The sequence below is a fragment of the Atta colombica genome, unplaced genomic scaffold (assembly GCF_001594045.1).
Source record: "Atta colombica isolate Treedump-2 unplaced genomic scaffold, Acol1.0 scaffold261, whole genome shotgun sequence".
NCBI lineage: Eukaryota > Metazoa > Arthropoda > Insecta > Hymenoptera > Formicidae > Atta > Atta colombica.
The window spans coordinates 1,031,648-1,046,513 of NW_017259361.1; the positions used below are offsets into that span (position 1 = coordinate 1,031,648).

The window sequence follows — 14,866 nt, forward strand, 5'->3', positions numbered from 1 at the left end:
ATAAATTAAATATAATAAAATGGTAATGACCCCTAAAAAAATATTTTATGTAATACATTATAGTAATATATCGATAAAACCAAAAAATTAAGCACTTTTTGAAGTACTTAATTTATAACTTACTACTTTGTTACGTGAATTTGCGTAGGATTGTATTCTCTTTTTTATTGTTTCATACACGCAAGTTAAATGTGACTTTTAAAAGAACGAAGGATAAATCACGTATATAGTTGAGTGTAAGATTCGCGGCTGCATATCATTTTTTATTTATTTATCAATTTAATTTTAAGACTCACAAATACATTGTATATATTATTTTTCTTTAGTTCGATATCTTACTATATTTTGTAAGGATAATTCAGGGAACAAGCGACGAAGAATATTGACATGAGTAAAATACAGCAAAATATGCAATGCGTAATACAGGCAATTAACTATTTTAGTGACAAATATTTTAATTCACGATCCATGTTTATGCTCTAAAATTTATATTATAGTGATATAAAAACATTAAATTCTGTAATCATGTACATGATCTATTAATTAAATCAAAATTATATTTATATGAAAAAAATTAAAAGTGAATTAAAAATGTTTGTGTATCTATAATGTATTATTTAATCTTTATTGCACAATTTACTTGTGTGTTTGTGTTCTTTTTATGATACTGGGATTAAATTATAATGTTTTGTTCTGAATCACCCTTGAATCTTTGATATCAATTAATTTTTTTTTCATTAACTTAAATGTATGTGTATATTAAATATTCAACTTATAAATTATCATTTTAGATTATATAATTGCGATTCCATAAATTATGGCATTTTGTACTTGTATAATTTATCCTGTAATTTATAAAATAGTTAAGTCTCGCAAAATGTGTCTTTGCGTTGATATCGAAATAATAACCTAAATTATCGTCTTTCTTAGACTAATTTTTATTTTTAATAAAATGTACTAAGTCTGGTTAATAGTACATAAACCATCATAACAGAATATCCATTTTAGTACAACACGTCAATCAGCCAGGCCAAGAGTAAAAGAAGAACCGCCAGAGACGGCACCCGTCTCATCTTCCAAGGCGACTAGGTAAATTAACTTTCCATTACAGTGAATGCATATAGATCTAAGAATGCATATAGATCTGTGTAGGCCAATAAATTCATATCCTTTATATTCATTTTTCATTTTGGACATTAGATATCAAGAAGAAAAAATATATGTAGCATACTAAATAAAACAAGCTTTAATAATAATTTAAATAATCGAATAGATAAAAAATTGTTCTTCGATATATAATTTTCTATTGCTGGATTTAATAAGGGAAAAATTAGAAAGAGGCATATTATTTTTAGGTATTTATATTACTGTTGTAAAAATTACAAAGTTATGTATTTCGTTATAATTGCATAATCTCTGTACTTGTTGCGTGCCGACTTATTTATATTTATGCGCTTTTGTGCACAAAATACATCGGTTAGTAGAATTATTAAAGGAAATAGAGTTAGAGAGATAAAAATATAAGCATATATTTATTTGTATTTATGAATAACATGAGATTAAGATTTGCAGTAAAGTGAATTCGTAGATATAACGAAATATGTAAAGTATTAAAGTAAGCATAATTGCCTGACGTGACTTGTGTAGGTATTATGATGATCGCTACAGAGAACGCGAACGCGAGCGAGATCGAGAACGAGAATCAAGCCGAAGACCATCTGAGCGGGAACGAGAACCAGAACGGGAACGTGAACGAGAACGAGATCGTCGAGATGAACGTGGAGACTCCTCACATCGCTCAAGACACTAAAAAGAAAGCATTGAAGACGGTGCAAGTAGGACATGTCAATGATATAGGATCCATGATGAAGCAGTAAATGTGACAACACATACTCGCACACTGCGCAATCCTCCCTTTTCTCTTCTTTGAAGTAAAAGTATATTACGTTGCTTTTAATGCACGAACATTTGAGACATCCAAAGATTATTGATGATTATTAATGGCACATGGCGTTATATCAAGAAACATTATAGAATACATACGGTAAAAGGGTAATTTCGAGATTTGTTTAATAAATTGCTGCTAGAATAGTGCGAAAATTTAATAGAACTAAACGTTCCACATAGAATTCTGAACGTTCTTGTCTTCTTTCGAGATAGCCGAAATGAAACTCAATATAGAATTGCTGTGAAATCTCTTCATTAATCGCGGAGTCCTTTTGTCTTACATATATATGTATTAATATGATAGTGCACTACATGTATACGCGTATACATTTATCCATGTAACTGTGTTATGATTAAGGAAATATACATTTAGTCCGAGAGTGGATTTGTAAACGAATAGTTATCGCATATGAATAAGAGTCGAGGGAAGATAAGAAGTAAAAAAATAATATCTTGATTTGGGATCGTCCAAGATCATAATTTGTAGTGACAAGAAACAAGATGTTGACAATGACAAGAATATTCTTTTGGAGAGAAGGAAGAACGAAGATATCTCATCAGCCTTCTGCATGGACGATTCAAGATTGTATCTTAACGTAATACATATATACGCTTTCAAAAAATATAAATGCTAAACATGTCTTTACTTTATTCATCTGTACACACAAATTCCTGATAACAAAAAGAAGAGAACTATGTTTTTATTTTTATGATTTTATGAAGTTCCCAAGTTCACAAGTTTCTCGAAAAGGTGGATCGTTATATGTAAATATGTATTAATTTTTCGATATGTATCATCCATGTAACTAAAAAATTTTTCACTTATCATGAAAAAATTGCGCATCTGAAGGATAAAATAGAAAACAATCATATATTTATATACATATACATACACACACACACGCGCGCGCGCGCGCGCGCGCGCGCGCGCGTGTGTGTGTGTATATGTATATATGTATATATCTCAAAGTGAAGTAAATTTGAATTTATTATTCAAATATATATAATATATAATCATATTATTAATTCATTAATATATTATTCGCTTTTTAAAGAAATAAAGATAGAGGAACAGAATAGATTTTATAATAAGAAACTAGAAATAAACATGCTACTCATGTTTGTGAGCTATAGATTGTTGTTATATATCTTTTACAAAAATTTGCAGCTCAATCTACTATTGTTATTAATAATAATAGATTGTATAAAACATATTATTGTTTTATATCAATAATAATATCTTTATATGTATTATATGAATTTTAGAAGAGATTTTGGAAATTATCTCACAAATTGATCACAACAAATTTTTGATCTTTTGTGTTGTAAATTATAACACTAAGTTAAAAAGTGCATGAAATTTTTGTTATAATCGTATTGATGTGCTATTTGAAGTATAAAATCAATAATTAGAGTTATGTTATTGATATAAAAATAATATTATGAGAATTAAAAGTTAATATATAAGATATAATATTAATAGCCAAATTGTTCACTTAATATTATACATCAGCGTCGTATTTGTATTGTAAAAAACATTAATATTTCAAATGTATGATAAATTGTATATTTTTTATTTTTATAAACAAATCAGGTGAACAATTTGACTATAAGTAAATTTTTTTAATTTGTTTCTGCAATACGTTAATATATCTTGCATAATACAATCATCAATCTTAAATTAAAATTTTTAACAAAATAACTTTGTTCGCCACCTATTGATATTTTATCTATGTTTAAACTATGTGCATTTGACTTTTTAAATGGTATATTAATCTTCGTATTCATGAATTTATTAAATGAGCTAAGATTTGAATAAAATTTCGCTAAATTGACATAATAATGTATCCTAGAAAGGAAAATGAGAATAGTAAGAGTAGAAAGAAACAAAAATTTTTTATATGTGTTTTTATCTATAATTTAATCCGAGGTATTTGACCAAGATATAAATGTTTGAACAAGAACATATAAATGTTTTTTCTCTAACATATTACTTTCTAAAAACAAAAAATATGTCTTTAATTTTACGCTCAATTAGCTGTAATGTAAAGTTGCAGGATCGACTTTCTATCTCTTTCTCTTCTTTTATGAATATAAGAAATAAATCTTAAGAAAGAAATATATACATGTTAAAGAAACGTGTATATTTTCAACAGCATGATTCAAACATTCCTTCTATTAAGAAAATTAAGAAAATTATGAATTATTCCATGTAATTTTGATAAACAATTTTATTGAAATTTCTTATTGATGATATATACGTTTAACGTGTTACGATCTACTATCTACTATTTGTTTACAAAAATCTCTTAAGACAAGTCACTTCTACACAATTTATGCGTATTCAATGTTTTAATTTTATTTATGTCAAAGTTTGACACTCAAGAAATCTTTTAACTATTTTATATGTATTTAGGTAGCTAAATCTGCCAAGAATATATATATATATATCTGTTTTTTATAGCTGAACTGATATTTTTTGGAATTTAAAATAGATGTATATGTAATATTTGGCTAAAATGAGTTCAGTCCAGTGCAGGAATAAAAAACAGACCATATGTATTACAAAGTATGTTAGTACTTAATAGAACGCCAGCAACAGCCGAGTACATTCTGTTATTTTTCTAATATCCAGTAGAAAACGAACCTTTCATTATGATATCTTGATGAGAAAGTATACTTCATTCTTGCTGCATTTCTGTTATGTTATTTATGACTGGCAAATTGTAATGGCAGAAACTAAGCTTAAAAAGATCATAGCGAATAGAAACGAATTTTGACAACTAGCAGACATACTGCTAGTATTATTTGGCTGTACACTATTCTAAATCTACAGTGTCAAATTCAACCTAATGTAAGTTGCCACTGTTCCTACTCAATATATCGTTATTTTATAAAGATAAAAAATGATTATAAAAAATTAAAATAATGGTTATATTTGATTCTATACAATGTCAAATTGACACGATATAATGTCAACTTTAACTATTGTTTTAATATAAAATAAGAATATATTTGGTAACTGGAGCAATGGCGATTTAAATTAAGTTAAATTTGATACTCTAGATTTAACAGTGAATGTGTTACATACACACGCGCGTGCGCGCGCGCAGAGTATCCTATTTTAATTGCCCCAAACAAAATTTCAAAAAATATGAAAGATATAGAAAAACGTTTCAAACAAAAGTTGTAAGGTTCGAAGGGAGACATAAGAAGGTACTATTGATTTGATCTTAGGTAATGCTGCTAAGGTCAGATCAAAGTCACTTCGAATTTTTTACATGAAATCCCCTTTTTTCATTATATATTTTTCATTATATATCTTATAGTTTACCTCGAGAGCTTTTCAAATAAAATATTTTTTATTATTTATATAATATTTTTGGCATGCTACTTAAATGTTACTAAGGCAAAATTATTGTTTAATATTTTTACTGAATCATTCGAGAATGGCATATTGTGATAAATTAGTATTGAATTTTAAAATGCTTTTTTAATGAAATTCCATTGTTTTTAAATTCATTCGAAAAATATTTCGATCATAGCTTTTTTTTATTAATAAAAATCTGAAGCCATTCTCATACGTAGTGTTATCGCAGATATTTTAGTGATATGGTATTTACTTGAGAAAAGCATTATATAATTATAACGTGACATGTTTTACAGATATCGAAATATCTTTTGAAATCGCGCACATTATATTCATATTATAGAATCGTTCTGTCTAAAAGATTAAGAGATAGTTTTTCTGACGTTGCCATAGAAGTAATTTCAGGAGTATATATGTTACTAATAAATTGTATAAATTATCGATAGCTTCATTAATTAGAATATTCTATTATTGATGTTTTGCGCATGGTTTTGTGCGATCGCAAGTATAATTGTCTGTATAATTTACTCCTATGTATATTTAGCAATTTTTACTCAAACTTTGTTTGCTAAGTGCACATTACTTCGAAAAAGAATGAGCTGTTTACTCAACAGACTCAGAAACCGCAACCATTCCGTCGACATACTATAAGTCATTATTGCGATTATTTGTCATATCTTTGATTTCACGTAGCATTTTATTTGCGTAATAAAATAGTCGCTCTCGTTTGAGAACGACGCGAATAAAATTTTCCTGGGAGCGATATGTATGGACGTAATGGGTAAGTGTAACAACCGAATGAAACTCTACGTTTAATTATATTTAATTTTAATTTTAAGTGTATTATTTTTGCGTACAATACGAATATGCATTTTTTTCGTGAAAAATAGACACTTCCATTTATCTTTATGATATTCTCTAAAAGAAAAACAAAAGAGGTTGTATTTGTAAACGATTTGATGTAAAACATGATTTGATATTTCAATTACATTAACATGTTATCCACTGTGCATGTGTTACTAAAATTCTATCAAATATTACTGTACGTGTTATTTTTTTATTTTAATTTTATCATAATCTATTGTTGTATATACACAATTGTTAAAATAATTTTATATAAAACATTTGCACAGCGGAGAGCAATGATGTTAATACTATTTATACAAAGTGTTTTCTCTTTATATAATTCGATCTTGCAATAATTGTCTATTAGTAAAATTATTAGGAGAAAAATTTATCAATAAGATTATAAGCTCCTTTCAGAAGATCTGTAATTCACATCAGATTTCACAGAATATTTTATATATAATTTATTTATTATTTGTCTATATTTTGAAATATATTTTAACACACACATATATTTTATGTGTGCATGTTTTTCTGAGATTTTTCAAATATTTTCTATGTATTAAATGATAAAATTTATAAATAAAATTTATAAAGTTTTTATTCTGAATTATGGATCATCTAAAATGGGCTTCATTAGAAATATTTGTCAAAGTTTTCTCCTCCATCATTACTCAAAGAATAGTGTTTCGTTTTATAAAAATTTCAGTATTTGATTAATATTAAAAATGATAAGTGTTGCACAAGTTTACAAGAATGGAAGCATAAAACTAACAAATTGTCTATCCGAAGAGAAATTTTCCAATTATTATATTATATAAAATTTATAAGAAACATATAAGAAAGTGATATATTAATATGCGATATATTTATTGTAATGAAGTATTTTATTCGGATTATGCAAAGATAAACACTTACGTTTAATGCAAGTTTGACAAGTTATGGCAGTTTTACGATATTCATTAAGAAAGAAGATGAAACGTCCGTTAATGAACAATTTAGTGTACTCACTAACTCAATATTTTGCTCAAAAATTCATAATGTTCAAAATCGTGTTATGCCATAGCTAAATATTCTGTATATTGATATATTGTAGGGAATTTTAAAATTTAATATCTGTATCTGTTAACTTTTTTATACTTTTTTAAATAATCATATACAAAATATATATATAAATTTTGTAAAAAGTTAGGTATAACAAAGATTATCTAGTCATATTATCATAGGAAATCAAAGTAAAATTTTATACATTCTATTGTTATTTGAACTGTGATATACATCGATATGCATCGATATACATATTTATGCGAAAGTTTTTTATTAGTAAATATTTTTCTGAACTTAACAATTCCATAGAATAGTTTTGCTTTTCTCAAAAAAAAAATTCGGTGCTATGCATTACAATTACACAACGTGTTTATAAAAATAATGACAGAATTGTCTAGATTTGTGTAAACGATTTTTATATGGATTTATTTATTCATAAGAATATACATACAATCGATATTTAAGTATTTACATAAAGATCTTGCTGTGAACTTACAAATCTAATACTATGAAAGTATGTACAACATGTATTACAACAATAATGTCAACATATGCATTATGTTAAATCTTAGTTTAATGTATCCATCTCAAATGATTTTTATAGCTTTTGAGTTTTTATTTTCCTAAAGACTAATTTGCAAAATCATAATAAGAATTAGAAATGTCAAATATGTATAATAATATAGCATGAAGTTATATTTACACGTTATATGCGTGTAATTATAGTGTGTATTTAACGTCAAATAAGGTAAGTGATAAGATGACTCATGTAAATCTAGATATATATTCTTTTCCTGATTTCTTGCAAAAAGAAAACTCAATAAGCGGCGTGCGAGAATATTTTATTTACTATACACGCATGTCTAAAACTCTGTACATAAGAATCTACAATGAATTATTGCTGTTGTGATTAACATTATAATTATCTCATAATGATCTTATAAAAGTGATACATTTTGAATAAAAACAGTAAATTTGAAAAATGTATGCTCTGTAGAGATGATACGATGATGTTTGTATTATATAGCGATTTTGTTCTGTCTTCTGATTTATGATGTTCTTCTGTATTATTCAACTTACAACTGTGATATCGAATGTACTGAGATAATAAATTCAAATATTTGTGACGATAGAAAAAGATCTTTATTAGATAGGTAATAAATAATAAATTCAAGTACATCCGAAGAGAGCTTTATTTCAGGAGAAATGTGTATGCGGTACATGTAACTTCTTCATTTAATTCTTATTTACAACATTTACTGATGAAGATTACATCTAGTGAGCTTTCTTTCTATCATACAATTTACGTGATAGGCGTGGCCGCAACGAAAGATCGCGACTCCATTGGTACCTAATAAAATTGGCGTCTGTAAAGACAACGTACAGCATGGGCATGTCAATGATTTAATCTGATGACGCATACCCCAATGATAAGCGCCTGTTCCAAACACATTTTTATCTATCGATCGTCTTAAATCTTTCTCGAGAACTTTTGTCAACTGATCACGTATCTGTGACAACAAAAATAATATTATTAATAACTGATCATTTAATACTGTTCATCTTAAAAAATATTTTCTATCTCTCTATATTCATATTTTAAGTATCGATTATGTAATTTTTTCTTTAGAACGGAAACGTAAAAAGTAAACATTTTTATGTATGTACAAAAAAAACATCACGTTTCTACGCTACAGAAAAAATTACATGATTGACCTCTTTGAAGGGAGAAGAAAGATGTTAAATTAAAGAATCGTATAACTTGACTATTACTATTGTTAACATTTCTTACAGAAGTTTAGTTACAGAAATCTTAATTTCTTTTATATGAAATTATTCGATTAAAAAAAATTAATGGAATTATTATAGCGCGTTTTTTTATTTTCAATCTCTTTGTAACAAAACAAAGGAAGGAAATTAAGATAATTGAATTGTGTGATTTACTATGTATACTAATAAAAAACAAAAATCTGAAACATTTTCAGTTTTAGATTGATGTTGTTTGGATATTTTGTTATTTTATAATAAAAATAGCAATGAAATTACCTGTGGTGAACAAATTGTACCAAATTTCGATGATAATTGGTTAGTTTCACTGAAATCAATCGATTTCTTTAGACCTCGGCGATGCAGCATTTTTGTAAACACGATCGACTGAAATATACTATAATAAAAATAAAATATTAATATCAATATATTATTTTTCGAACTTAATTTTTTTATAGGATCATGCTTGTATATTACTTTGATTAAATCATTTATATATAAATTTTATTTTAGTTTATTTTATTTATTTATATAATAGTTAAAAATTTTGCAACAGGCCAAGGATATTAATAATTTTACATAGCGTTGTATTCTATATCTTCTACAATTTATAGAATGATGAACAAAAAATTAATAATCTTGTGAGATGGCAATTTAATTGGCAATCAAAGTTTTATTTTTAAAATATCGAATATCATATTTCTTTTCCAAATTTTTTCTTTTAATAATAAAAAATTGTTTACAAATGACAAATTTAACGTCACAAACAAATTAATATTCTATAATACTAAACCAACAAAATAATTTTTTAGATACACATATATAAGATATCCCATTTTAAAGGATCCATTAAATATTTCAGAAACATCAACCAAACATTGTTAAATAAAAAAATATTTCAGATAAAAATTTTGTGATTTCGAAGGGGACATAAGATGGTACCACATTAATGTAATTTTAGATGTCAAGGTAAATCAAAGTAAGGATGTATTAGATTTAATAGTTTATATTAGAATCATCCAATGTGTCAGAAGAGCTTTTAAAATTACAAGAATATGCAATGAAAAATGAGGGGGGGGTTCCATTTAAAAAACTCAAAGTGATCTTGACTTGATCTGGATATCATCTAGACATCACCAAATGTCAAACCAATACTCTTTTATATCTTCCTTTGAACCATATAGCTTTTATCTGAAATTTTTCTCTAAAATCTCATGATTTCCAGAAATTGGCTGTTTAAATTAAAATAAAGTCTTGGGATATCCTATACATGTGCGTGCGCGTATGCGTGTGTGTGTAAATTGTGTATATAAAATTTTATTAATATTGTGTAACACATACATCATTCTATTATCACATTACTCTGTGAAGAAAGGAATATAGATATTCTTTCTTTCTCAACGTTTGATTTTTCAATACCTTTTGTCTAAATCAATGTCTGGTATCATATCTTCCAGCTTAATCAGAAACGCCGTGGCTTTGTCTGGTCCTTCTCTTTTCATAATTTCTTTGACAATCCCACTCCAATCTATCAATATGTCATAATTGGATTTCTTTGCCAAAGGTGTCGCACAAAAGAGGCAAGTACTGTCTTCAATCTCGCTCAGACACGTACCTACGCAATTCCACTGTTGCTCATTTAACGCGGGTAGAAGAAACGATAACACAACATTGTCTCTGGTCTGAAGACATTGTCTCAACAAATCGTCCAATGCACTACGTTGTTCGATGCGAATGGGTAGGTACACACGCCACATATAAGGTACCTTGTCACAAATATTGTTACACTCTTTCGGCAAATCATCCGCATATCTCTTAAACAATGATTCACCGACCGCCAGAAATTTCGGCTCTACGGTTTTATCCATCGGATAAGGGTAACCACAATTACATCTGAAGTAAGCTGGCGCGTTGATTTCGATGAAGGCTCTTACGAAATGTCGCACGATGTAATTGCTATTGCTGGAGTTGATTAACTGCATGGAGGTGTTTTCCAGAAACATATTATAATAATGCAATTCTGCGGCGCGAGTAACTTCGTAGATAAAACTCTGAAGCCCAGGCGAGTCTCGATAGGAATCTTTGATAATTCTCATCTTTTTATCTGTCTCTAAAATAATTTCCTCGATTTCTTCCTCCAACATATTAGGTCTGAAACTGTTCGCTAGCTCGTAAATCGTATGCAAATCAGATTGAATCCTATGCGTAACATTTTCTTGAAAATCCAGCTTCTGACCAGCCTCTTTAATATCTAATATTTCTCCATTGTAATCCGAATCAAATATGTTCCCTGAAATAGTTTCGAGGATATTTTTTTTTTCTTGAATGAGATTTTCTTTCCGATCTTTTCCAGATTCTATTTGCATCTCAAACGAATCATCGCTGGAAATTTCGGGAGACTGCGACTGCGTCATTTCACATCCGTAAGTTTTTTTATTAACGAATCTATTGTTTTCAGAATGCACGACTACGATGCCGGAGTTTAATTTAGCCGGTCTATTATTATCACTAGCTTGCAGAAGCGTTATTAATGGTCGCAGCAGCTCTTTCTCATCTTGCCGCAGATTTTCTACTTTGAACAACTCAACAATTTCCTTAGTACCGATTGTTTTTAATAATTGCGACTTATATACAAAACACGCATTTAAACACTCGCTGTACTGCTCGCGGCAATACAGCCATAGTATTAGACTGTCGAGTGAAGATAACGCTATACAATGAAATTTGCTATCACAGGTCATCAAGTAGATCTGATTGTCCACGATCGCCGTCATGCTGATGTTCGTATACTCGTTACTCCACAATAGCATGCTTGCATTCGTCGGATCAATAACATATAGACCGCTAGTCGTATAAGAAATTAAATACTTGCGCGCGAGTACGAACAAGTGTGAGAAGTTGACAGACTGCGGCGGCCATTCGCACTCTGTCTCCTTCTTCTGACTAGATTCTAAGGTACTATTTGATCGAAATATTGCTGTCGGAGGAATTGCCAAAGCCTCTTTGAATTGATGCGTTTTCACAACGATTCCATCAGCCGACACCTCCCATAATCTTGAACCAGGCCGAGCGCAAAATATCTTTGACTGATTCTCGCCCAGAATATTGATATCGTTATCGGAGATCAAATTGAACGTGCCCCGCGTATTGTTGGTATTCCTTTCTTCCCTTTGTGCTTTTAAAGTGTTATTCTCGTGCGTGTAAAAACATGCGCCAAACTCGCCGTTCCGCGGCTTATTGCCAATCTGTTTGTACTGCTCTTGCACTGTATCGCAGATATAACTACGTGCTAACGTGGAAACCAATAACAGAGACGAATGAAAGTTTAATTGTACGATACTAGAATCCAGACTCATCAGTGTACATACTGGAGTTTGAAACATTCCATTAACCTGATTGTAAAAAAGAAGATAAATTAATAAATAATATATTAATTGATATATAAATATATAAATACAAAATATACATAGATATAATATTGTATAAACGTATAAATTAAATCATATTCCTTCATCAATAATGTTTAACTTGAAGACATCAAATTTTTTAATTATTAATTTCAAGTAGATAATCTTAAATCTGTAAACAATAAATAAATTCGATTTCTATGATGATAAAAATTCATTAAAGCTTTCACAAGTATTTTCATAAGAATGAAAAAATTTTATTTTACGTTTTCAACTTATTTTTTTCATATCAAAATCATCCAGTTGAACCACCAGTTACAGAACAACTCTCTTTATTGAAAGAATATGCATTATATTATATTATATATAATTTTATTTAATTTTAGTTTATTATATTTAACTGTTTAATTGAAATAAATATTAATCTTATTAATATTCAATTTGTTATATTACAAACTTACCGTAAATATGGATAACATCATGACAGAAATCTTGCCAATTGCATCTCCTACATACAACTCAGTACTATTATTGTTCCAACAGATACAAGTAATTTGTTTATATATATGCTCCGTTGATACTGATATCAATTGCGGAGTGGATTTCAGAGATACTAGACAGACAGTACCGCGAGTTGTTGCTAAAGCTACGGTCTTTTCGTCAGGTGATATCGCCACACGCGAAACCACACCTTCCTAATGGAAGAAAAAAATAACATTAATAAATCAATTATATGTATATTTGATAATCACAATATCATCTATATATCATCTATATATCATCTATATATTTAATAATCATCATTGATTTAAACTTATTATACTAAAATGTCATTTTTTACCGAGAGAGGTATTATTTGAAGAAATAAACATGGCTCTCTTGAAAACAAGTAAACGCTGCCGCTGCTTGAGCCTAGTATAATGTAACTTGGTGAAACGTTGAAACATGTATACTGCAATTTTATATAATTTAAGATATTATTACATATTTAAACTAACATTATAAAATCAAAAACTTAAAACAGATTTTGGCATTTCATCTATTTTATTGACAGAGAGAACATTTGTTCCTACAATTGAAAATAAAAAGTTATACAACAGTTTTATGAATAATAACAATAAATAATAATAACTTATGGGTATTTTCCAACAAGAACAGTGATAACACAATTAATTGTTACATTCTTATTGTTAATGTTAAATAAGAATGAAATTCATTTTACAGTGTGTTCCTGGAGAACACCTTTAATTGGTCAATTTGCAAAATTTTTTTTTCTAATTAATCAAAGAAGCATTTGTAGCATTAAGTAGATTGTACTCACAGCAGGTCTGTTTTTTATTCCTACACTAGACTGCATTAGAATTTTCTCTCTCACTTTCGTCAAATATTAAATATATTTATCACATTTTAAGTTCATTAAAAGTGTGTATTAGTTCAGACACAGAAAAAACAGACCTAGTATAACAGTATAAATGATTATTACATCCTTGTTATTTGCCAATGTTAAATAAAAATGAAATGATCATTGTTATACTGTCTCTTGCTGCAAATTTAAGCACCAATTGTACGTATGACCAAAGTTGCATTCGATTTGAATGTTCAAGTGTTTAAAACACTTATTTCACATCATTCTGTCTTTCATTAGAAAAGTGTTCATTAGAAGTTGTTTATTAGAAAGATATTATCAAATCATTTTCATTATTTTAAGAGTTGACTGACTTGAGGCAAATTATATGATATAACAAGAATGACAGATACATTGTATGCTTACTGTACCGTTTGCGTTAACCTCACGTTTTGGCACATTACATGCGGAAAAATGCCAACATTTTTCCATGTGATCTGTCATACTATACCTTTATTCGCTGCGTCGAATTAATCGGTTTGTACAGGATCGAGTTAATATCCTCACGTTCCGATAAGACGTAAGAAACATCCGGAGCAATGGGATACATCGTCCAGCATCTTTTACCTCCGAGCTTTGCTCCAACTCAGGGCATCTGACTCTGAAGATCTCTTTCTTCTTATTTCAATTTCACTTGCTCCGTTTATACTGATCAACTGATCGGAGATGATCGAAGCGGATCGGAGGTCAATACGGCCGAAACATTTTGTTCATAGTTTAAGGTATCTTTTCATGTGTCGCTAGAGTTCACATATAACATATAGGCTCGTTTTCGAAACAAGTCTCATACCATTGTGTGCATATAACCAGATGAGACATTTTAAACATTTACATTGCGGTAATTTTGAATGAATAAATAACATCGCAAAAATAAGTATCAGTAAATACGTATCAAATTAAAACGTCCCGGGAAAAAATATTTTATATATAATTATATATAAAATATTTTTATATGCAAATATATAAAATTATATATAATTTTATATAATTAAGTATATATAAAATATTTTTTCCTGGGGTACCAAAATAATTCCCGAAAAAAAGAATGTAGAAATTAACATTTTAACAAAAAAAATT

At 28.4% G+C, this 14,866-nt stretch overlaps 2 protein-coding genes across 8 annotated transcripts in view; one reads left to right on the top strand and one right to left on the bottom strand.

The window, feature by feature from the left end:
• Positions 1-2,576, top strand: part of LOC108689269 (cleavage and polyadenylation specificity factor subunit CG7185) — a 14,577-nt gene extending 12,001 nt beyond the window's left edge. For 6 of the 7 annotated variants that reach the window (XM_018195987.1, XM_018195983.1, XM_018195989.1 and 3 more), the window contains 2 exons: positions 1,009-1,089; positions 1,648-2,576. In XM_018195987.1, coding sequence (XP_018051476.1) covers positions 1,009-1,089; positions 1,648-1,810 — 244 coding nt within the window. In that variant the 3' untranslated portion in view covers positions 1,811-2,576. The remainder of the gene's footprint in view (positions 1-1,008; positions 1,090-1,647) is intronic. The other variant, XM_018195984.1, reaches the window with a different exon arrangement.
• Positions 2,577-7,750: 5,174 nt separating this feature from the next.
• On the bottom strand, positions 7,751-14,449 carry LOC108689248. The gene is made up of 6 exons (XM_018195944.1): positions 14,241-14,449; positions 13,226-13,336; positions 12,846-13,079; positions 10,397-12,369; positions 9,257-9,374; positions 7,751-8,721 (listed from the first exon to the last, which is right to left on the bottom strand). Exons 1-6 carry the CDS (start codon positions 14,337-14,339, stop codon positions 8,467-8,469), a joined length of 2,790 nt encoding a protein of 929 aa, XP_018051433.1. The 5' UTR covers positions 14,340-14,449; the 3' UTR covers positions 7,751-8,466.
• Between the last annotated feature and the right edge of the window lie 417 nt (positions 14,450-14,866).

Coding starts and splice junctions, on each gene's coding strand:
- LOC108689248 (XM_018195944.1), bottom strand. CDS start 14,339: ATGTATCCCATTGCTCCGGATGTTTCTTACGTCTTATCGGAACGTGAG. Junction 13,080..13,225: donor TTCAAATAATACCTCTCTCG/GTAAAAAATGAC, acceptor TTCTTCCATTAG/GAAGGTGTGGTTTCGCGTGT. Junction 8,722..9,256: donor GTACAATTTGTTCACCACAG/GTAATTTCATTG, acceptor TTGTTGTCACAG/ATACGTGATCAGTTGACAAA.